Source organism: Lissotriton helveticus, chromosome 11 (assembly GCF_964261635.1).
Source record: "Lissotriton helveticus chromosome 11, aLisHel1.1, whole genome shotgun sequence".
Lineage (NCBI taxonomy): Eukaryota > Metazoa > Chordata > Amphibia > Caudata > Salamandridae > Lissotriton > Lissotriton helveticus.
Genome location: NC_136072.1, coordinates 924,633,255 through 924,658,379, shown reverse-complemented (window position 1 = coordinate 924,658,379; position 25,125 = coordinate 924,633,255). Strand labels below are relative to the sequence as shown.

General features: G+C 45.0%; 1 protein-coding gene across 1 annotated transcript in view; it reads left to right on the top strand.

Moving 5' to 3' along the window:
• Window positions 1-25,125, top strand: part of LOC144792285 (acyl-CoA dehydrogenase family member 11-like) — a 574,298-nt gene that overhangs the window by 197,061 nt on the left and 352,112 nt on the right. The window contains exon 5 of the mRNA XM_078667230.1: window positions 19,839-19,956. Within this exon, the coding sequence (XP_078523356.1) occupies window positions 19,839-19,956 (118 nt within the window). The remainder of the gene's footprint in view (window positions 1-19,838; window positions 19,957-25,125) is intronic.

Below are 25,125 nucleotides of genomic sequence, written 5' to 3'. Positions count from 1 at the left end.
ACAATGATTTTATCTCTAATCATTTCGTCTGTCATTGCCCCGAAATTACACGAAACCACTAAAGCTCTTAAACCTGTTAAAAAATCATCAAAGGATTCATTTTCCTTTTGTGTTCTAGTATAAAATTTATAACGATTCAGAGCAATGCTAGTTGTGGGTTTAAAATGCGTTTCTACACGAAGCATTGCTTCATCAAACACACCAGAGTCAGCAGGTACAGGTGGTAGATTTCTAAATATAGCTTGCCCTTCGGATCCCAAACAGTGAAGAAAGATATTTTTCTTTCTTTCATTTCCCATTCTTTCTCTATCAATAGCCTTTAAATACGTTAAAAATTCCTCTTTCCATCTGTTCCAAGGAACGGGAGCATCACCCTTACTTTGCAAACATTTTGAAGGAGGATCAAACTGCATATTGTGTGATTACAATTTAAGAAAATGTAGAATGAAGTTAAAATAAAAGTTAGAATGAGATTATAGAAAGAATTTCCAAAGAAAAAGTGTTAACATGCATTCACTGACAGGTATAAAATGACTACATTCAAATTCAAAATAAGTAATTCTTGAGTACACAAGCTGTGTACATCAGCGACGTAATCTCTTGTAGAAAATTATAAGCAATATTCACTGATGGTGAAAAACGATAGTTAATGTTCCAAGAAGATGAATATGGATCGCAAAATGGTATTTAAAGTGATCGTTGTTCCGTGTCTTTGTGCAGTACATAACGTGCATAGATTGTAAAACTCTCTTCACAGTACCTTTAACTTTAAAATCGCATCAGAGGGCAATCGCAGTTGAGGGAAAATGCGGCGCGATGTAAACAAATATGGCCGCTCCCACGTTATACGAAATGACGTCTTAAGCGTGTAACATCATCACGCTTGGTAAAGACGATCGGCAACAACTGCAACCATGGCAACGTTACGCTTTGAGCAGTTGCACGGAAACTTCATCGCGTGAGAACTCTTTGTTCGTCGCGTGTGTGCCGAAAACGTTACCAATGCATTCAAAGGTAAATATATGCCAAAACTACTCGAAATGTCGTAAATCCTTTGTTTTAGAAATTAGGAATTTCGTATTTTCAGTAGTTTACAGTACCTTGTCGGCATCAGCTTGTAGTCAAAAAACGATATCAATCCAGCGCAGTATGAAGTTAACACTCAGCTTATGTACTTCAGGAGATTAATAATTTCCAAACTTCTTCTTAAATCGATAGTATGTAACAGAATATGTTCTAGAGTTGTAGAATTATTAAATCTTCAATCTTCAAGGATTGTAAAAATATCCAATCTTATTTTTAAAATGAAAAATAATCCAAAACTTTTCCAAATTGGGTGTACCACACCTGTGCTGCTGTAGTAGTAGGTACCAGACACCCTCGTCGCCAAAATTGTAGTAAAGAGGAGACAACGTAGAAAATCCAGGATTTATTGAATTGCAGCACAGTACTTCTACTCTCCAGGTAAAATCCAGTAAATCTGACTCTAGTACATTTCATAATTACACAATTCTAAATAGAACTCCTCTACAGTGTGCATGTGCAATAACAAAGATACATTCTATTAAAAGGGAAATATACATGTGAAAGGAATATAATTTTAAAAGGGAAATAATTGTAAGTCAGAATTCAACAATGCATGAGGAATTCCCTGTCTGAGTTGGTCAATGTGGGAATGTTAATGTGGCCTAGATAGTCATTAATTTCATCTTCCAGATCACCGCGCGTGGAGGAGTACAGATCTGAGTAGTAGCCTTTGAAGACATCAGCTAGGTCCCTCTAGTCTGTGAGCGGTTCTCCAGCGGCAGAATTCACCACCGTTATGTGCTGTCGACGTTTTGCACCCTTCATAAGATTGGCCAGAACCGCACTCGGCCGCTCCCCCTCGCCATACACCCTGGCAGTGGCATATTTGCCCATGTGTCTAACCTCCCTATCTGCTTCTTCATGATATTCTGCAAGTAAGGTCTTAATCTCTTCTCCCACTGTGGTATCCACCAGGTCGCACTGTCTACGCTCTAGCTTGCCTAGTTGTTCCTCGAGGTCTGCCAGTCTCTGCCGAATGGCCTTGAGTATGCCCGAGTGTTTCGACATCGCAACCCCTCGGATATAGACCTTGAAAGCCTCCCAGACCACCTGGAAGCTATCCACCGAGCCAATGTTAGTTTCGAAGAATACATCTATGGCCTCAGCCAGCTCTCCCCTAAACACCGGGTCCAAGAGAGAATTGGGCGGAAACCTCCATGTAAATGGCGGTATGGATTTACCTGGAATGCGTAGTTCCAGCAGCACTGGCGAGTGATCGGACAGTGTTCTGGGCAACACTCTGCAGTCTCTAATTCGGTTAAAGTGGGAAGAGGGAGCAAGCCAGTAGTCTATCCTGGTATGGACATTGTGATATGCTGAATAGTGCGTGTACCCACCCTGCTGAAGATTACGAGAACGCCATACGTCCCCCAAGCTCAGGCAGATCATTGCACTCTGCAGCTCCAGGGCAGCAGCCATAGGTCTGTGAGCAGGACCGGACGATCTATCTAGAGTCGGGTCCATTTTTAGGTTGAAGTCTCCCCCCCCCCCATAGCAGCATGTTTCTCTAGTCAAAACATTTGGTCTTGGCAGCAAGAGTCTTATAGAATTCCGGTGAATCAAAGTTGGGGCCATAGGTGTTGACTACAGTGAAGTCTATGGCAGGGCCGGGGCATCTAGATATAACATATGTGCCTTCAGTATCTGTCTCCAGGGTTTGTATCTGCAATTTGGACCTAGGGTTCACCCATGTCAAAATCCCTCTGGAGCTGGAGGAGAAGCCCGCTACGGAGATATTACCCGCAAGCCCCCTGCATCTGAGCATGTGACTGTGTGTTGGGAGAAGTGTCTCCTGGAGCAGGGCAATGTCTATATGTTGGCGCTGCAGATAACTGAGGACTTTCCTGACCTTGCGGTGGTCATTTAAGCCACGAACATTCCAAGTAAGTGCCTTTAGTCTAGGTGTGTGTGATGTCCCGCTATCTGAGGCGGAGTCAGCCATAGCACAATATCAGTGGGCATAAATGGAGCAAGCTTACGTCAATGCACATCACATTCACAGAGTGTAAAGTCAGGTTGGTCAGATTCCCAAAAATAATGTAACCCTGAAGGACTGAACTTACCCATCCCAACCCATTCCCACCCCCCTCCCACAGCAGACCATCCCCAACTCGGCCTAGCATGTCAACACCCCGCCCCATTCTAAATTCCCTGAGTACGTAAAATAGCTCCCAAGGGAGCTGTAGGTGCACACAGCGCTAGGGCCGAGGTTGCCAGTAAAACAGTCAGTAACTTTGGAAAGTTCCGACTATTCGACCACCCCTAACGCCATTGCCATACATTCCCATCTCGACATGAACCAGCATAACACTGTTAAACACCTCAGATACGATTCAACATCCGTATGCAGTCTTTATAATGTGTACAAGATCTAAACTCTTGCCCACCCACCAAGGAGCAGTGTGTATAAACGTAATTTCCAACATGTTTGTACATTGGCAGTCTAACATTATATAGCTCGGAATGTTCTCACCCATCAGCCGGTGAATCTGTGGTCTCGTGGGTGAACTGGACGCTTGAAATCAAGCCTCAAACAGGAGTGAGAGAGGTGTCCCTATCAATTCCGGACTCCAGGTCCGGTCCGGGGTGTCATACCAAAGCGGCACTCTCCGTCCCTCTGGCTGCTAGGGTCTCCCTGACGTTCCCTAGACCATACCTTCAAGGTTCCCTCGGGTCCGTCAAGAAATGGGAATGGCCTTGCCGGTTGATTCTTAACTTCGCATGGCATAGTCCAGACCGAGATTGCGCAGTTGCTTCTTGTAGGCGTCAAAATGTTTGCGCTCTTCTTGCACCTTTGCTGTAAAGTCCGGATATAAGGAGATTTCTGAGCCTTCATAGTGTAGGGTCTTCATTTCTCGGGCGATCCGCAGAGCCGTGTCCCTATCTCTGTAATTCAACAGTTTTGCAATGATTGGCCTCGGGGGAAACCCCGGGCGGGGTCGAGGGCCCAGTGAGCGGTGTGCTCTCTCTACGATGAACATTGGCGAGAAGGCATCTGCTCCCAGCAGCGAGGTAAGGAGTTTTTCAACAAAGAGCTCCATTTTCCCAGTTTGCGTCGTCTCCGCTATTCCAGTGATTCGTATGTTAGAGCGTCGTGAGCGGGCCTCCAAATCCTCCGACTTGTCCTGTATCACTTGCAGGAGCTTGCCAATCTGTTTGCGGTCTTTGTCCTGTTCAGTTTGGGCTTCTTCTACTTCCGTCAGGCGCCGCTCCGCCATGTCCAGGCGCTCCGCGTGCTTGTCCACACGCTCTGCCATACGGTCCATCCGATAGGTGAGGGCATCGATCTTAGTGCCTATGGACGCCATACTATCTTGCAAGCCCTTCTCCATAGTGACTAGCAGGGCCTTAATGTCCGAGTAGATCGTGCCTTCAGCGCCTCTGGTCGCGGGTGCAGCGTCCACGTCTTGGGTCTCTGAGGATTTAGCACGCCGGCTCTCAAAGAGGAGTTTACTTTGGGTCTTGTCCCCCTTGCCCATGTTGAAGTCAGGCACTGGTCCCCTCGAGATAACGGAGACACCACGCAACCGGCAACAGGAATGACGCCACTCCTATCGCTCCTCACCAGCAGTATTCCGCTACAGGCTATAGTAGGTGGATCACGGTAGGTCTTCCAAGTCTCAGTCTCCCTCGTGTGTCTTCGTCCAGGCTCGGTGTCTCAGCAACTCCGTCCGTGCCGCGTAGTGTTGCGCACTCCAAGCCGGTCTCAATACAACTCCGCACTCCCCGTTGGCATAAAGACCCACTGGGGCACCCCACCGCCACTGGCGAAGGACCCTCCAGTCAGGCACGTTGTGGCCTCAATGGCATCGATTGCACTGTGGACAGTAACTCAAGGGTAGCAGCCACTTCAGCTCCCGCCCGCGTCCCAACTTCCAGCGGGGGGGGCCGGCGCCCAAAATTGCGTTGCGCCAGCACACGCGGGGGAGGGGAGGGGCGCGACCGAACTGGGGCGCCACAGAAAGCCCCCGCTCACCTCAGAATGGACCCCCTCTGGGCCCCTGCGACGCGCTCCCGATCTGGATGTGGTGGCAAGGAAGGCCGGTACTAGCACAGCGTGCTTCTTCTCAGGCCCACAAGTCCGTCTCCCAAGTAGCGGGGGAGCTCCGGTGCTCGCGGGATCAGAGCCCCGCAGCGTATCCGCACGTCGAGTCACGCCAGCCGGCGTGCGTGCAACTCGAGGCCGGGGATCCGCGGCCATGTCCGCCGGCAGTCTCGGCCCCACGTCGGCAGCTCCGCGCAGATCAGGCATATTTAATTTTGCCCGCACCGGACACCGGAGTCCTTCAGACGGCAGATGAGATGGTTCTTGCCCCGAAAGGCTCGTCAAGAAAGGATAAATGCAGGATAGTGTATGCGATGGCGCGGAGCCGAGGAATCACACATCCGCCATCGGTGCTGGCAAGCTCTGCCCCCCCCACCATCCTCCACTTTTTGTACAGTAAATACAATCTTGTTCCCGTACTGTGGACTTTGCTGCAGCTTGGGCTCAGGTGTTAAACTTTTAAAAATGGCGCTAAAATGGGCCACCCATTCCTCCTCTGTTATGTTTGTACCTAAGTCTGCAGGCTTATCTGTTAAAAAAAAAGTGGGCTATTAATAATGTTCCAAAATCTGGAACTGCTAGATAAGGTCAAAGGGTCTAGAAGCTCTCGCCAGGTATCCTCCTTTAATTCCCTTTTGCGGATAGTTATCTGCTTTTTATAATTGGCACGTGTGGTGCGGATCAAGGCATTGTCCCTAGGAGTGGTTTTTAAAGCGGCCTTAAGTACTCTGGCGGCTTTAGAGCATGAATGGTCAAACCATTTCGGGTTGCCAGAAATCTTGCTCCGACCTGGGACAGATAACAAGGTCCCTACTTTGGCAATTATTCCTTTAAAGGCATTCATTAAGCCCGGGGCTGTAGAGTCTGGGTTCAGGCAGTAAAAAAAATCGACCTTACAGGATTCTTGCAAGTTTTTGTAGAAAAGAGATGGTGTTACCTGAGTCCATTTAAGGCGTCGCCTACCACTGGTAGTCTCAAGTGTTCCCACCACTTGTACAGACTCCTTCCTTTTTAATAAGTTCTCTCCTAATCTAACACATACGGGGATATGGTCACTAAAAAGAGCTTTCCATGATTGTATAACCCAATACGTGGATATGGAAGTTTGTAGAAGTTAGAATGTGGTCTATAAAGGATCCACCATTACGCACTTTAAAGGTCGGTATGTTTTGTGTGCTCAAAGGGGGTAACAAGCTCATAGTAGAGAAAAGATCAAATTCATTGAGCATATCGTTTACGGCATCCCCTTCTGTGGAGTGCTCAAAGTGTAGCCCCTTGAACCTCTGGCAGCTCAGTTCACACAATTTGGAAAGTCCTGGGTCACCACATGGATGGACATTAAAGTCCCCCACAATCATTATGCTATTTCTTTGGGGACCACAATGCCACTTAACGAATTCATCCAGCTCAGCTATCTTGCAGCCCTCTTCTTTGTTAACCGCATTATAAAAATTGATCAGGCATAGGCTGAGATTTCCTCGTTCAATAACGATAGCCTGTTTGTAGAGGAGATGGGCTTGATACTACAATTCAGAGACAGTGAGGTAAAATGACCAAGCCTCCCTTTGCTCTCCCTCTAGCTGCAGGGATTGCGGGAACAAAGAAGGCTTTATACCCGTCTAAAAAGAGATTACACTCGACCAGCCAAGTCTCCTGGAGGCATATAACGGGAAAATTACTTATAAACTGAACCCAAACTGGTTCAGAAAATTTGTCGGTAAATCCAGCTATGTTCCATGATAATACATTTAAAATTATGGATCTTGCAAGGGGCTACTAAAGGATCTATATTTATGTCCTGGAGTGATGTAGTCATAGAAATTCCTGGCAGTTCACAGGCTGTTGCCCCTTTAACCAATGCGGGACCTGTTGGTGTTACACTAATTGGTTCCGCTAATACTGTGAACGGGGACTCAGTACCCGACAGAGCTATGAGAGTGTTTACAAATGGCTGGGTTAACTGGACTGGTTGGGCCATGCTCTTACATAGTCAGTCACAATCATTTAATCCTGATAGGGCGTCAAATCTATTCTGTCCCTGGGTAAAAACACCCCAAGAGTTAGCCCTATCTCTCCAGTGGCTGAGTTTGCTCGGCCCAGCCTGTATGGCTGAGTTAGAGGACCCAAATTGATTTTCGTTGTTCTGGTAATACTCCCTGCTCTTCCCTACCCTATAAAAATATCCAAGGCGTAATGCCTGTATTCCTTGATCATTAAATAAAGGGCCTGCCGTGGTCTCCGCAAGGATTCTCTTGGCATAAGCAGGATTGCTGAAGTTCACCACTATGCAGTCCCCCTACCCAGTTTCCTGGAACCTCCTACCCAGGCAACTCGTTGAACCATGAGGATGTTATGAGCGATGTTATGACCCACAGATGTATTCCGATTCAGCCAGTGCATTACTTTGTTTTTTAGCTGGTCATGTTCTTCTATTGCCCCGTTCATGAGTGGCGGGACGTTTCCCAGGATTACCACCAGTGGGGTCGATTGGGGGGGGGCAGGTCGATGGTTATTAGTTTATCAGGGACAGCGTTAACTTGTACCTGGTGCAAACTCCTACCTTTTCCGCAACTTTGGTCTTTGTTCCCGCCCTCTCTGCTAAGTGTATTTGTCGGCCCCCCCAGGGTTTTGTCCCTCAAGTCTGCTTCTCTATTACTTCTACTAAGATCCGGGACACAGGTATTTTATCTGCTTGAGTCCTCATCCCGCCTCATAAAGGCTCCCTCAAGGCATCTGCAGCATTTGCTGTAGAAGACACAGCTGAGGCTATACCTCCCGGTTGAAACGAGGATTGTATATATTTATGCTGAGTGGCTCTAATCTGTTCAATGTTATGAAGCTTCGTGAAAATCGGGCCTAGTTTCTCCTCTATTATACTAGTAAGTGTGGATTTAAGAACTTCTATTAGTGAGGAGTCGGGCACTGTCTGTGCTACCCCACCTGAACATGACACGTTGATTTTAGATTTTTTAGCTTGACTACCCATTGCCTTACCCTTCCTTTTGGTGCCAGCAGCAGAGCGCTGCCCCCCCCCCCAAATGTTGTGGTGGGTTGGGCCTGGTTATAGCCTTGGTGTTACTACGGGTATTAATTATGGAGCTTGTCCCCCTGTCTTTATTTACCGGGATAGGTTGGGTCAGCTGAGCAGCCCCTTGATCGTTGGATATAATGACAACGGGGATTAGGGAAGTTGGTGTAAAACCCATCTCTAGCTCCACACCAGGGGAAAGCACCGCCATATTAGGGGTGCTGTTTACAGTGCCATGCGTGGAGGTAGGGTTTTCTGGGTCCCCCGTACAGGTGGTGGGGTGGGCCAACTCTCCCTCTATTAGCAGCCCTGTACATGTGGATGGAGATCTTGATAGCCGCCTATTGACCAACTCTATCTCCCTATCTATAACTGTGGCCGCCCTGAACAAGTATGCGTCCAGTGTGGTCACAGGGGTTTTATTATTTCCCACTGCATCGTCCCGGTTTACCTGTGTTTTACGCCTCGCCATCTTTTCACGTTTGGCTTGTCAGGCGCCTCTACAATACAAAATGAACCCCCCCTTGATAAGGACAAACTTAACAAATATCTAGAACAATACGTGAGTACTATACAATGTTACCCACGTAAGGCCCTCCTAGTTTCCAGTTCCAGTTCCAGTTCTAGACCAAAATCAAGCCCAGGTTCAAATTTCATAAAGAAAAGTCCACAATCACTGACCCATGATGGTTTTGCTTCCTCTTTCAAATGGTCAAGGGGGTGGCCCAGCCCAGTCTCTGTCTGTCACTGACGGGCGCAGACGGGCCCGCCCTTGGCCCGGGCACGCGCGTCCCGCGCCGCGGGAGGCGCATAGTTGTTTTAAGCGCCTCCGGGCGCTTCACGATGACGACGGTGGTGTGCGCCCCTCAGGGGACTCTGGGAGATGTAGTCCCGGGGCAGCACACGGGACACGCAGCCTCCTTTTGTCCAGCGAAAATAGGAGCGGGAGCCGGGTCACACAGCCACACAGTTTCCCCCAGCACAGCAGCAACAAGTCCCGAGTCACCAGGTGGACACCAGGTAGGCAATAGCACGACCAGAGAAACCCCAGGAAGTCTTTATGTGTCTCCTGAAGGGGGCCTATGCTGCACTGTGAAATGCAGTGGCACCGTGAACAAAAGTGTAACAAGAAACTCACAGGGATCCCAGTCGGAAGCCCATATGAGGGTAGTGATGGTAGACACGTGTTGTGATGGAGCTGGCCCAGGAGCTCTGTGTTGTAAAATCCAAATGACGATCAGGAGTTGAGGGGGACAGCAAGCGCGTGATGGTGCTGTAAGTACGGGAGAGCGAGGATTCGTGAAGCGATGTGGGAGGATTTCCACTTTGCCGTGTGAGATGAAACTTTGGAAGATGCGGCATTCGCTTTTGTTGTAAAAATACACAACACGTTTAAAGTGATAACAGGAGAATGTTGGGGTCTCTAGCGATGTAATGCCCGGAGGCATTTGTGCTGCGTACCTGTAATAGGCGTAGTAGGGGCGGCGGGCTCCCTGCGTACTGCAACTTCCTCTCCTGAAGGTACGATGAAAAGTAGTAGATTTATTCTTCAAGTTACATCACAGGTTCTAAGATACAGTAAGATGTTCCGATCAATAAAAGTGTCCCACCAGGAGCAGCCTCCTCGCTGCTCAGCCCAGCTGATTCTCCCTTCCATACAAACCCACTGAACATTCTACATGACCTCATCATAGGCTGAGCAGCAAGGCCGAGAACCACTGTAGGGAGAGTGCATTGGGTAATTAGTACATTACAACAAATCTCCCCCTTATAATGATCTAAAACATTCAAAAGGACTGATGGTGATGAGATAGACATGTCAGCAAAGGAGGATGCATTAACAACAAAACATTATAACACACCCGTCCCCCTGATAATAATCATATACACAAAAATGCATAGAGATAGTAAAACACACCTTTGACAGAAAAGGAGTATGCATTACCACAAAACATTATAACACAATCTTCTCCCTTATAATAATCATTAGACAACAAAGAATGCAAGAAAAAGAGATACATTCTTAAAAACAGTGGATGCTATCCACCAAAACCCACACTACAACTGCGGGTACTATACTACCACACTACACGGAGTACCCATTGCGCCACAAACTAAGGCACAAGATTGCAGCAGAACAGGGATCTACAACCCTTAACTGCACATACTAATGGCAGAACAGGTCTACCTCAAAGAAGAGGAATAAGACTCCACCCATATCCAGACAGGGTAATTATAATCCCCAAAACACTCTAAAAACGAATATGGGTATCTTAAGCCCAAAGTAAATCCAGGATATCCTTTAACCCAAAACACACTCAAAATATTCTATCGGTATCTATAAACCCAAGGCAAATCAGGGTATCATTGAACCAGAGACATACTGGCCTAAACATAGAATTCAGAAAAACTAGCACAGATGCGCACATTCATGACACTCATGCAACATACTATGGGTATCCTTAACCCCAAGACAATCAGATTATGAGTATCTTTAACCCAAGGCAAACATATTATGTGTTTCTTTAAACCCAAGGCAAACATATTTTGGGTATCTCTAAACCCAAAGCAAACCTATTATGTGTTTCTTTAAACCCAAGGCAAACATATTTTGGGTATCTCTAAACCCAAGGCAAACAGCACAAGAACACATTAATAAAATTAAATACTTGAAAAACTCATAATGCAAACAAGCGTAAATAGCACACTGCCACAGATATATAACAAAGCAGTGTAAAACATAACAAGTTAAAACAATAAAAGTAGTCACCATAGTTGAATGTTCTGATTTTGAAATCCCACAGTCATCGTAAATCAGGAAATACAAGTAGGAATTAATTCCCATCTGACCCAGTAGCATTGTCTCTTTTCTAATCGTGTTATGCCCTCTCACCAATAAACGTGAATAATTGCAGATCCCTGAGTATATCTTCCCTATGGTCAGCGTAGCGATTCCTTAACTAGAAGTACTCTTCTCTTTTTCTCCACGGGTTGCGGTACATTGAAAAATGGCGCGAATACATCATGGTTGGGAGAACGTGTAATCACGTGGTTGGCAAGCGTGTGCTTGAGACCGCAGTAGACCAAAAGATCCAAAACGCCAATCCCAAAATGGCGGCACGCCGTGCACGCTGCACCGGGTGGCTCTCGGCACGTTGGTGCACGCTACACCGTAGAAGCAGCTAAGCACCACAGCACTTCAGAATGGCCACGAAACTGCTGCTTGCGACCATTGAACAGGTGAGCACATCACCCAGCTCGCGCAAAGTTTGAAATTGTAAGCGCAACAGTTAAACTGCCCACAGCAATGAAAAAAAACATGGATTTAATAAAAATGTATACAAAATGCCTCATCACACGTGTACAACGTCGGTACACAAGCAGACAAATTCAGAGACTTTTCAGAAACTGCGTAAATCCAATGGGCTATACTAAACGGAGCCATAAATTGCTGTTTTAATACCTGCCTCTGCATTTTACAACTCAGTCCAGGAGTGCCAGTTTTCCCAGCACACGTCGCTGGTGCCAATTTCTAAGCACCAGACGCTGCCACCAACCAAATCAGTAGCTTGTATCACAAGTGTTGTAAGGACAGCAGGGAAATAACAAGTCCACCAATGCCAGTTTAGGTGTCCTGTGCAGGAACAGTGCCGCATAGTACTGCTGCATGGTAAGGTCTTGAAACTTGGGAGTGTATAAATCTCCCAAGTGGCAAAGGCTGGAAATCCCTAAACCTCATATGTGTACTTGGTTTTGACAGTCCACCTGTAACTTGTAGTGTCCCTGGTTCTGTGAACTCTGTCTGTAATCGTGAAAATGTGGATAAACACAAGCCCAGGCATTCCGAACAAAGGCCTCTGACCATATAGGATAAAACATTGCTCATCACATTCTGGAGTTAAAAGCAGTCAGAAAAGATCTAAATGGGTTTAAAATCCAAATAAGCGAATGACTGTGATCATTGGCAGAAACACCCACAGCCATTTATTATTTTCTGAAACAAGAAATATAAGATCTCTGACCACATGCAGAAGGGCTGAGGAAGTGTGGTTCATATCATAACAGCATGTCAGAACAATTTCTATGAGTGGAAAATATAAGGCACATTGGTTCAACAAATCAAGCAAACTATACTGCGAGTGGAATTTAACCAAGAAAAAGTATAATATTGGTTTTAACCGAGGAATGCACATCTTTAGGGCAGTTTGCAACAAAAGAAAACGCACATTGACACATTTTAGCCTCTTAGTATGCATTAGAGGCATCAAAGAGGGAGATCTTTTTGGTCAGCGGTAACTGAAAATTCCTCTCTACAGTTTCCCCCTCCTTCGACCCTCCCAGAAGCAGCCCATGTACTTAAAAGAAACAGGTGCTGCTTTAAAGAAAGAGGTAGGGTTCTGTTTGGGAAAGGAAAAGGCTCTCCCCATCACCAGCCTTGAGGCCATCTGACACGATTCCCAAATGAGAAGCTGTCCCATTGGAACAGCTTTCCTTTTGTGAATCCCATACCACCCCAATCCAGGTGTTGATATTTGAGTAATGGGCAGCGACCGCGGTTTCCATTACTACCCATTAATTCATCCCCTGGTGACTTAAATTTAGAAGGGGAATGCTCCTTTCACCCCTCCTTATATTTACAATACGTAGTTGGTCCAAAATCCCTTTTACTTGAGGAAAATAATTTTCTGGCTTGTATAGTGTTTGGCAACTAGTCAAAAACCCTTTTGCAGTGACATGCCGAGTGATTTTGGGAATCAGATTTGTTAGCTCAAAAAGTCTTTGTAGTGAGGTATTTTAACCTCCACCTATTATTGTTGGACTGCCAGCACATACTTGTGAAAATGTGGTACTCTCAGGACTAAATGCTGTTACTCTGTGCACGCTTCATTCACCAGTTGTGCTACCAGGAACTAGGAACTCAAGCTGGCCCCGAGAAGCCTGTGTCCAGTAAGGAATAGCTCAGCTTATGTCGCCCACATATTTACAACTTTAGTCATCTAAGTTACTTACCCTTAAAGGTAGTTCATCACATTTCATTGATTGATATACAACTGGCATTGCCTCTGATAGAGGTGAGAGATGTTATAAAGGGCACGTCCACCAGTTACTTGCCCTCTTAGTGCAGTTCCTTGCAGACATACTTTTGCCATTGTGGGGTTGTCTCTGCAGAGTTGTCGTTAGATCTGCCTGCGATCAGACCCTGTCAAATATAGTGAGGCTAATGCGTTGGTGGATGTTGAGTTCAGGATAGGACTAAGGAGCCATCCTTGGATGGAGTCAGAGTGCTGGCAAGGTCAGATGTGCAATAGTTAAAATAGGCTCCACTGGCTGTAGAAAATGTTACCAAATTGATCTTCCAAAAAGGAAGCGTCCGTTTTAATTAAACTGGATTCCACGCCTTTGGTGGGGGAATATTTAATAAGCATATGGATTTATAAAATAGGTAAACAATTTAGGTCAAGGAGATCTGGATGAATGTGTGATTATCAGGATGCCTAATTATTATTGTACTGATTTCCATCTAGATTAATTCGGCCTGGCTGTAAATGTATTCTCTTCTGAATCAACACAAGCAATAGACACCAACATCATAATAATAAATGTTTATATTCAACTAAAACGAAAAAGTAAATTAATAAAAGAAATGTGTAATTTTGTAGAAACATGTATTAGAGAAGGACTAAACTTATTGTTACAGGGGACCTAAACGTAAACTTAATGGGCTCCTCTGTGGATGACAAAGTGTCCTTACAAAATACAATTTGGATTATCCCAACGCAAGGAAAACTGTATCCAGGCAAGCAAACTAAAGCGGGACAGTCGGCCCTAGAGGAATTGGAACATCTAAACTTAAGAGCACTAAATGTCAGATCAAGAGGAGACAATCCTCCCGTTGTAACACACAGCTCATTTAGAACAAACAACATACTGGACTATACCTTTGTCTCCCTTGAATTGTTCCATCAAATTAACCTATTTCATCTGGGAGATAAAGGAGACAGCGATCACCGGCCACATGAAATCGAGCTCACAACAATCACCCATATGTTCGAGCAGTGCCGGGCACCTTGTGGATCAGACTCCACCATTAACCTGAAGAGAATCAAATTTGGGACTGCCACAGATTACAGAATGCTGGGAACTGCAAAAGAACACTTTGATGAGAGATCCGGACAAGACGAGGTTAGGAAGTGGGAAAACTTCACGGATGCTCCGGCAACCTATGCAACTAACATCGAACATAAAATCCAACAGAGATTCGGAGGAGCAAAGTCTATATCGCTATCTGCTATGAAAGAAATTTAGCAGACCAAGAATTCTATCTATCGCTCATTGAGACAGCTATGGTGTAACCCTCAAGATATAACACAACTAATTTTACTGCAAAAGAAAAAGGTTCTATTGAAAAAACAAAAAAGGGAAGCTAACAGAGAAATAGAGAACAATCTCTGGGCTAAACTACATGCTGACATCAAACAAAACAACAGCGCAAGTTTTTGGAGAACCATAAATCAATGTGTTCATCCTAACCACAATGGAATTTCCTCAAACATTTCGGAGGAAGTATGGACAAAATAGCTTTGGTCTCATTTCCACCAAGACTCCGAGTATAGTGCAAAGGCGGAATTTACTTCGGTTATATCAGAAGGTCTCAATACCAGTACGGCGTACACAAGAAGAAACCAGATCACACTACGGGAAGCAGATGGAGACATCTTAAATGATGACCTGCCAACGAATCTAATTAAGACCATTAAAAACAAATAGGCATGGGCAGGAGGGAATGGGCACCCGGCACAAATGGAATACCACCGGTACTCCTCAAGCAGGATTCAACTTTTTGGGCTGAAGCACTAGAACTGGGAGATATCTCACTGCCATGTCTCCTATATGCGGACGACATAGTCCTGATCAGCCAAACGAAAGTAGGCCTTCAACTTCTTATAAATGCTACACAGGACTATTCAAGAGAAAACGGTTTAACTATAAATCTTGACAAAACAAGTACCATTACAGTCAGTAAAAAAAGGGAAAAACAAGTAGCATGGTTCTGGGGAAGACCCGAATACAAATACCTGGGCGTAAAGATAGACAAAGGCGGTCGATTGCTCGCACAGAGAAATAGCATTAGACACAAAGGCATTGTCCTGGCAACCTCTTTAAAAACTCTGAACTCTAAATTAAAAGGCCCATCGATTTTGCCTATAGCACAGGTGATTCATTCAAAGCTACTGCCAACAATTACTTATGGAAGCGAGGCGCAGAAAGGAAGAGATGCCAAACTACTTGACTCTACAGTAACAACTACGTATAGGATAATATTTGGGCTGCCTAAATGTACTTCACCCCCGCAAATCAGACTGAAGTTTGGCATACAGAAGCAATCTATCGCGAGACAAGGGGCATATATTGTAGCGTGGGACAAAATATGGAAAGCCGCTCCGGGATCATTAAATACACAGCTATGGAAAGGGATGGGACGTTACACCACCTCCCCCGCACGGAGATATCTTAAAAACTGCTTACACAAATTGGGTCTGAACCAGCTCTGGGAAATACCTACTTGTACTAGCGTGTTTAAGAAACTAGTTTGGAAAACAGTCAAACATCTGTCGGGCTGGAGGATAAAGCCACACTCTCAGAAAGGTCTCACGGATGGATGACTCTGAACACTTACTGCGAGCCAGCTGCTCAGAAATACTTCAATTTGGGTTATGCCAAGCATACAAAAATCAGCTTTATGTAGCATAGACTTGGTTTGCTACCCTGCATTCAGCATTTTCCTCCCTGGCTAAAGAAGGCAGACCCTAGGTGTCGCTTATGCGGGTCAGCACCGGAAGAGCTGTTGCACCTATTATGCTCCTGCAAAGAACTTTCACAAGCACGGAAACATCTGCTGAAAGTTAAATTCAACCAGCGAGGAGTTCGAACTAGGAGGCAGGCTGTCCTGGCATGTTTTGCACCGAGCGACCATCAACTGAACTGTTCCTTGGTAACATTTTTGAGGATATGTGTAAAGAAAATGTCAGAAACCGAGTTAATGACAGATAACCAACTCAGTGACACGGAAAAAAACAGCCCAGGGGCCGGAGGAGCGCGATGTCCAGCTCCAATGAACTTTATTCCTGAGCCACAAACTCTTCAATTGTATGTATTAATGTTAACAGACTGAAGAATATACAGACTTAAACCAAATACCCAGAATAATAAACGAGATGTGCACTGCTGAACATAATGTGCCTAAAAACTAGTCACTAGACTTGAAACATTTGCACAATCATAGCACAGTCTTTTAAAAGAATTTTAACTTTTTTAGAAGTATAGAAGTTTTTATACGTAAAAATTGTCTTGAAATGAAATATTCTTGTTTTTACGAACTATGCAAATAAAATAAACTTGAAACTTGTACATTTACCTTAAGTGGGTATGTTGAGACTGTCCCAAGGATCTGCCACTCCTGAATCGAAGGTGAACACTACTGCTATAAAACATCTTGCAGCCAAAATAACGTAATGTCCATCAATTTGGGACAAAAATAAATTATTAATTACTTTTTGAATTTCGAGAAATGAGAATAACAGGCAGTTACCTAATATCTTGGAGCTTGGGAAGCGTTACTTTGTGGCACGGCTGTGTTTTTATGGTTTTATGCTGAAGGGTGTCTTCAGGTGTTGTAGAAACTGGGTTTAGTGTGCCCCTGACCCTCAGTAGAAAGTGGTATATGTTTTGACTGTAACTAATGAAATTTACTGCTTTTTGGAGAGTGTGGAAGTGCTTCTTAAAATTTGTAAAGAAAACTATAAAATACAATAATAACCAAAACGGGCCGCAGCACAAAACACACTAGCACTAAATTAAAAACCTCAACAAAACACAAGCTTGCTAAAGGGGTGTTGTGCTAAGTTGTGTCTTGTATTGTCTCGCTGATATGATTAGATAAAATGTTATTGTTTTTTCATTTTTCTAAATATTTTAGTTTGTTGCATTTTAACATAAAGTACTTCTCAAAAGCTGTACCATCGTAGTCGCAATCCCGGCGCGCTTGAGGCTTGATCAGCTGAAAATATTGCACAGAGTTTGTCACAGGGCCCGCCTAGTTCGGGTGGGGCTGTCGGATACGGGACTGTGCAGACGGGGGTGTAGCTCTGTGGGTACATTCCTTCATATTATTTGGGAGTGTTGTTCTGTGGCCGCGTACTGGAGTGGGATACATGATGTCATGCAGGAGGTTTTGGGAGTAGCTGTGTTGCCAGAAGCGCGGAGATGTCTCCTGAATATTTGGGAACCCACTGATTTAAATACAGCACAGACCAAATGGGTAACCTTAGGTAATATGATAGCGAAAAGGAATATAGCACAGCGATGGGGGTCCGAGAGGTTACCGACTGTTGAAGAATGGACGGAGAACACGGATTGGTGCATGTTCCGTGAAAAAACTGTTTATATAGCAAGGGGTTGCCCCCGTAAGTGGGCACCAGTGTGGGGGCTGTGGAGCCACTACAGGGGAGATATTTGTGTGCCACCTGTTGACGCACCCATTGATATTCCTACCTCTCCATGATTGTGTATAACTGTGTACCTTGTTTCCCGACTCCCCCCTCCCCCCTGCCCCCTTCTATCCTGTTAGGTGATGTGCAATATGGGAGAATGTCTCCCCCATGTCATGTCATTATTTTTTGATGCCTTGTGTTAATAAAAAGAAATATAAAAAAAAAAGCTGTACCATGAACTATTTGTAAGAAAATAGTTACCCCTCCACATTTGTTCTATAACAGCAAGAATTCCATACAAATGAATCAATAAGGACAAGAAAAAAACATTACTTTAGTAAGTACTGTTCAAGCCGTTTCTCCCCAGATTAGTCTCCCATCACCCACGGGTAAAAATAAAAAAAGAATTTTGTTATCAAACATCCGTCTCCTACGAGTGGTCTTTGTGTCCCTCCCCTGTTTCTTCAAACATCGCCAGGAGTATGCCCCAAATTTGCAAATTATCGGTCACCTTTTCATTCCGTCTACACTGTCGAAGGTGGATCTCCTGTGCCAACCCTCCATGCTTTAACATCTTTCGTCCATCCTTGTTCACTAGGACCTAAGAGACCCATCAACGAGATGACAGCCCATTGTTTTGCCAGTAGCGTGTCAATTACATACATTTCCACTCCATTTTCCTACCCTTTTGTTTCATGATGTTTCCCAGAAGACATTTGGTTGGTTCTGCAACTAGTACCAAACCCTCGATATATTCCAATCTTTTGACGACTAGGTTCCAGAAACTACGCACATTTGGGCAATTCCATGGTGGAGGAAGGTAGCAGGGCTGCCCCAACACCTAGGACATCTGTCTATCTTGGAAGGGTCTATTGTGTGCATCAGAACCAGAGTGAGATATGTACAATATATGTAGTTGAAATGTACCAATTAAAACCGGGTGTTACAGGTCCACTCTTTAACCAGTGCACAAATACCCCTTCACTGTGCCTTATTCAGTAGAGTATCGATTTCCTACCCCCAGGCCAGTTTAGGGCGAAATGCGATCCTCAGTAATATTGGCCCTATAAAGGTGGGGTGTCAAATGTCTACCCCCACCAAAATCCAGTACTGTCCTAAACATGTTGAAGGAGATGGGGACATACAGATGTCAGCCAGACATCCTAGACTATATCCACAATACTTGTGTATTGTAGGAACTGGCCCTGATCGACATCAAAGGCCTCCTGAGCTGCTTCAGACGTAACGAACATTTCATTGGGGTACACATGTCTCAGTGTCAAACAAACCCCCTCCTTCCAAGTTGTAAGATCCACCGTTATGGTCAACAGGCAGAATGCTGAAAGATTCCAAAAGTTAAACTTGTGTGCGAAAGGGGTGCGTCTCAGATGAGATTTTATTGTTGAGTTGCGTTGGTGTATTGTATATGGTGATGTGTTTTATTATATTGTTAAAGTTTTTTTCTGTTATATTGTATTGTTTTGTGTGGATTATCTTTGTTGTCATCGAGTCCTGTTGGTGTGCTGATATGTTGGTGTATTGCTGTTTTGATGTGTTTTGTCATTCCATTCATATGCTTTCTGTTGGTGGGCTGTATTTTGTAACCGAATTGTGGCGACAAGTGGTTTGTTGTTGTGGTATTACATTAAGTTGTTGTCCGGTGTTTTTGTTGATCTCGTTATGTATGGACAAAGAAAGCAGGTACTGCTGCCTGAAACCCACTTCCATGATATAGTGGTAAAACAGTGTACCAAATCAAGCATTATTTGCAACTAAGGACAAGTTACAGCAGCAAGCAAAACATACTGTGATCAACCCACCGAGTTTAAATTAGTTATTAATCTACAAGTACAAATTTGTTCTTGAAAGTGTTACAAGTGTACGGCTTAAAATCTCTGGAGACAAATGCATGCTAACAGATATGTCTCTAATGCTCAATATATTAAAGCCCTCACAGAGGTGATGCAGAAATATGATAGTTATTAAAGACAATACGTGGCTACTGTAATCTACTGTCCCTTTTCTGTTTCCTATATTAATTTGCTGCTTGTATGCTCTTTATCGTCCCATTTCTCTTTCATGTACCCTTATTTTTTATTTTACACTTTCTCCGTTTTTCAGTTCATGCTCCCTTTTGATTTTTCATTCTTAGATGTTTTTTGCTCACTCCATGTCCCTTTCTTTTTAGACATTGGGTAAGGCTGGTATTTTGAAAGATGCTTATAATCATTTGATTTCACGGGACCCAAAAACGTTCTGGACTTCAGGCCAGTGGATGACCGAAAGGAAAGGAGGTTCTGATGTTGGTGAGTGCTCACTATTTACATTTATTTCCTCACTAATAGGAGGGGTGAGATAGGTTAGTCCGTTAGAATCCAGTCTAACGAATTCAATGATTTGTGGACAGCATCTTCATTGTGTTCTGTTAATTACATCTGATGTTCCGGGGTTTCAGTTGCTATTTAACTCCAGTTGGATAACCAAGTTACTCCATTTTGTACATTTGCCACCTGAGATAGTAAGAATAAAAGGCCATTATGTAATCTATGAGGTGCTAGTGGATTGGAAACATGATTATTGTATACTATAATCTGCCTGTCCAGGGGGCGTGGCCGAGCTAGTTGCCCAACATGACGTGCTCGGGGAGAGCTCTCCCAGCATCTGGCAACACTCTTCTAAAATCCTCCGTAAATCTATACTCCTACGTTGCCTTAAGTTCTGCTGGGATGGCCATCGTTCTGCTGGGATGGCCATCTTGGGGGTAACCTTGGAGAAGCCCCCAAACAGAGTATTTGTATTGCGGGCCAATGCTAGAATAGGCTGGCCCAGCGGCAGAATAGCAGACTCTGAGGCTGAGGCACGGGGCGTTGCCTGAGCCTGCAGTGGCCCGCGGTGGCTGGTAAGAGGCGAGGGGAGAGCGAGCTGCAGCAGCGGGCCAGTGGATTTGGAGGAGGGCGGCCTGCGTGATTGCGGCGTAGGAGCCTGGGCCCCCTGTGAGGCCATGACTCTGCAGCCTGCTGCCGGAGTCGCCTAAACCAGATACCAGTCCGCACCGACGACAGCCGAGGACGGACTGTACTGAGCAGGTGAATGCATGTGGAGCAGAGAAACTAGCAGCAGCAGGCCGTTGCATTCCTCCATCGGGTGGCCTTTGTGGGAGCTTCTGCCTGCCCTGATCTTGGCCTCCCTGCAGTGCCCTGAGAAGTGGGCCTTGGCTCCCTTTTGAGCACAAAGTGGCTGGGGCCGGCTCTCCCTGGGAAGCGGGGTGCCAAAGAGACACAATAAGGGCAGGGATGTCTTCCCCCTCCCTCCCCGATGTACAGGTTGACCACAATAAGAGCAGTCTGGCCTGGTAGCCTGAAGCAGTGGGCCCAAATGAGTACTGTTGCAGAGGCTCACATGACTGAAACAGTGAGCGAGGGTCCGGAGAACTCAACCTCCATCACCTGTGTCCCCTCTTGCTTGATGCGAAGCCTGGCTGACGGGGGTACGTTCATGTGAGCAGTGGACAAGGAGAGGAGAAAGCTGTCCCATTTCCTTTCCCGAACTCTGAGAAGGCGGAGAGAGTCCCAATGTGTTACTCGAGGAGCGCTATCTGTCTACTAGTCTGCTTCCTCGTTTTGCTGATGCTTTTGTCTTTCCGTCACTGTATCAAAGAATTTTGAGAGACTGCAGTTTAATTGGGTCTCCTGCGGGTTGAAACACAGTTTGACTGCCTGTCTACAAGTCCTGATGCCCTTCTGATTCCATCTTGCTCGTAGTAAAGACCTCCTTTTATCCATTAAGCCTGGGCAAATACAAATGATGTGTATTAGATCTTCAGATCCAACTCTACAAAGACGACAGGTCTGCTCTTCTTGTTTCCTTTTCCATGGTGGCAGGTGAGGGAGAATCGGTAAGATACCGAACCGCAGCTTTAAAAACAAGCATTTGCAATGCAATAGGTCTCGCATTATGAAAGTTTGAGCTATTGGTCTTGTAAATGACAATTTTTTTATTTATGTGTTGGTTTTGAAAATACCTAAATTAATAGCTTTGTCATTTACAATGCCAATAGTTATAACTTTCGCAAATGTGACACCTATAGCATTTGTAATGCAACATGTTTTGTATTTACGTTACTTAGATGTATTGATATTATAAATAACAACGGCTTTTAATTTTTAAAAATAATTAATACTTAAATAAAAGTAATAATAGTAATAATGGCAATAGCTTAAACTTTCGTAAATAACTTTGTGAAGATTATGTTCAGTGTATTTCATTGTGAAAAAAATCCAAGAACAGAAGTGAAATATTAACATCTTTTTGTGACATTTGTAATAAAGCTTGAAACATTGAGCGGACATAATTGAACCAGTTGTTGTTGAATGGTTGCACAGATTGACGGTGCTGAGTGATGCTGTGATGGTGCTGAGTGATGCTGTGGTGGTGCTGAGTGATGCTGTGGTGGTTCTGAGTGATGCTGGGGTTGCGCTGAGTGATGCTGGGGTTGCGCTGAGTGATGCTGGGGTTGCGCGGAGTGATGCTGGGGTTGCGCTGAGTGATGCTGGGGTTGCGCTGAGTGATGCTGGGGTTGCGCTGAGTGGTGCTGTGGTTGCGCTGAGTGGTGCTGTGGTGATGCTGTGGTGGTGCTGTGGTAGTGCTGAGTGGTGCTGTGGTGGTGCTGTGGTGATGCTGAGTGGTGCTGTGGTGGTGCTGTGGTAGTGCTGAGTGGTGCTGTGGTGGTGCTGAGTGGTGCTGTGGTGGTGCTGAGTGGTGCTGTGGTGGTGCTGAGTGATGCTGTGGTGGTGCTGAGTGATGTCTAATGTGTCCGTGGAAAATGTAGTTCTCCTCCAGCTGAAGTTAAAATGAAATCTAAAGTGGACAATAGTGTACGGAGAAACCTCTTTGCCATACGTGCTGTTATAGTGAAGAGAGCCATTGACCTTTTTTTAAATTTAAAATGGCACAGGAAGCAGAATTTGTCCATTTGTTCAAGAATAAAATGAACGCTATAATTGTTTTGTTGAATATTAGCACTTTCAGAGTTTGGAAACTCCTTTTTGGGGAACAACTAAAGAGGGATTTCCATAGGATGTATATGTCCATTCATTTAAATTCTCTGTATCTCAATTCCCTTACTTGCAAAAAAAATGGCCTAAGATCATCATTTACATTTTAAAGTTTCAGTCCTTAAACAAAAATGTCAACTATCTGATGTGAGTAAACGAGCAACGTCACCGCTGGTTTTACTGTTATCTGTTAAGGAAATTGCTTTACTGGCACGAATAAGCAAACCAAAGGCCAGGTCATAATGGCTTCACTACTGATTCTTGGCACCGTCCTAACGGAAGTTGATGAAGGTGTGAGTGTGCATACCGCACATTCCACATCCAAACATTTCTTGGACTAGGTCCTGGTCGAATTCAAACCTGCTCTTTCTTTCTCCTAACGCTGAACTAAGAAGCAAGATGTTTCAGATTTTACAGGACAGCAGCCTTGACCTTTGTAATCTAAAATATATATTGTGTGACATATCTTTGGTTAAAAATTAGTCAATTTGTAGTCCAGTTTCACTAGTGCAAGGGAAGAGTTTCTGCTTCTTAGTACAAGCATGGGGTCTCCCACTCAAGAGGATAGACGTAGAGGCCTCGTGTCACGTGTGGTCTGTTGTCGGAAAAAAGTGCACAGATCTTCAGACGAGTAGAGGGCGAGTGCCAGAAACGAGACGAGAGTCACACCCCGGACAGCAGTGGAATCCTTAGACTCGAAGCACACATTATACACGCTCTTGGCATTGCTGTGGGGAGGGGGGGGGGGGAGAAATGCGAGACACGGCCTGGCGGCCGTGAAGTGTGAAGCAGTGGGCGGGGGAGCGGATCCCTTTGAAGTGGGAGGCAGGCAGCTCGGGAGCAAATGGTAAAAAGCGCGTGCATGAGCATATGCACTCAACGAAATCCGCGATGGTTTCAAAGCTTATTTGGCCCACAATACTCTCGTCCTATTATCACTTGCGCGATTAATAGGACGAGACCTACAAATTATTTTGTCTTCTGTTTAAATCCCCTTTTCAAATAAGCTTGTGGCTTAAGAGCTTTGTAATCAGTTATATCGTGATAGAGCAAGCCCACAGAACCTTGACACAACGGCCTCTATCCTGCCTCCCCCCCCCCCCAAGTGCTATATTAGCCAAAATCCGTAACTATAGAAACCGCGAGACAATACTGCAATAGGCCAGAAAGCACAGAGATGCCAGATTCAAGGGGTAATTGATACAGGTCTTCCCAGACTACCCCCATGTGGTGCAGGCCCAACAAAAGTAATTTCTGGCCATTAAGTATGAACTCAGATTACTTAATATGCAGTGTATGCTGAAAGTATTGGAGGGAGGCCACCCCAGAATAAGTATGGGACTGGTTAGGCCGCAGAGAGGGGGCGCTGCTTGACTTGACCTCAGGCGGCGGTGTTGGGAGGGAAGCCCCGAAATAGACTCAGCAGGTCGGCGGAAAGGCATAAATGGGGGATGACCTAAGATGAAGTGCCGCCCCGCATTGAAGTGGAACCGGATGGCACGCTGGACCTGGCAAGAGAAGATAGCTGAGATGATACAGAGGCATCAGAGGTGGCTTCGCCACCGCTGTTGTCGCAAAATACTGTAAAATGACTGTGTAGAAGCTGAAATAGTAATAATAAGGAATAATACAAATAACACAAGTCTCTCTCAGCACAACTGTTAGCAAGATTTATTGGGGAACAACAAAACAAACAATGCAAAAGTACGTGCAGCACAGAGGCAGACAATAAGTACTGAATGCCCAAAGATATGACATTGGTGACAGCTCAGCTTTTATAGGCCAAAACCACAAAGGATGTGACATCATCACATACGTAGCACAAATTAAGCCCTAGATTTGACCGATTAGCAAGGGTCTGAAACAGTCATATACCACGTAAGGTCCGAGCCATACTGTTGCTGACCATGTGACCCAAGCGGGCAGCTTCTGGGACTTTCCACTGTAATGTAAGATATAAGTCTGGTGCTTTTCCAGTTAATAATTGCTACATAATAGAAAGGACCAGACATATTGCAAAATGTCCTATGCTGAAATGTCTGGGTCGACGTGAGCATCTTCCCTGTCACGTATTATTCTTGATCAAACCTTGTGTTACAAAAGCTGTGTCTCTGAAGTGCAAATGGAAATAGTACAAGCATTTGTGCACTGCTTTTTATGTCAACTTAGCAGGGCCTAAAAGCTTGCAGCATTTGGTATCATACAAGAAAGATGGCTTCTACAACTGGTTTGTGGAGAGGTGGTGGTTGTTACTGCGGGTGGGGATAATATCTAATCAAGGTCTGACCAGTTGTCAGTGACTAAGGCATTGGCCATCTGTAGAACAGCCTGTTGCAATTCCAAATTTGTGGGACTGCTGAAAAGCTGGTGCATTGAGTCCATTGGAAGAACTTGATTGGAACTCTAATCCTGTTTTTATGA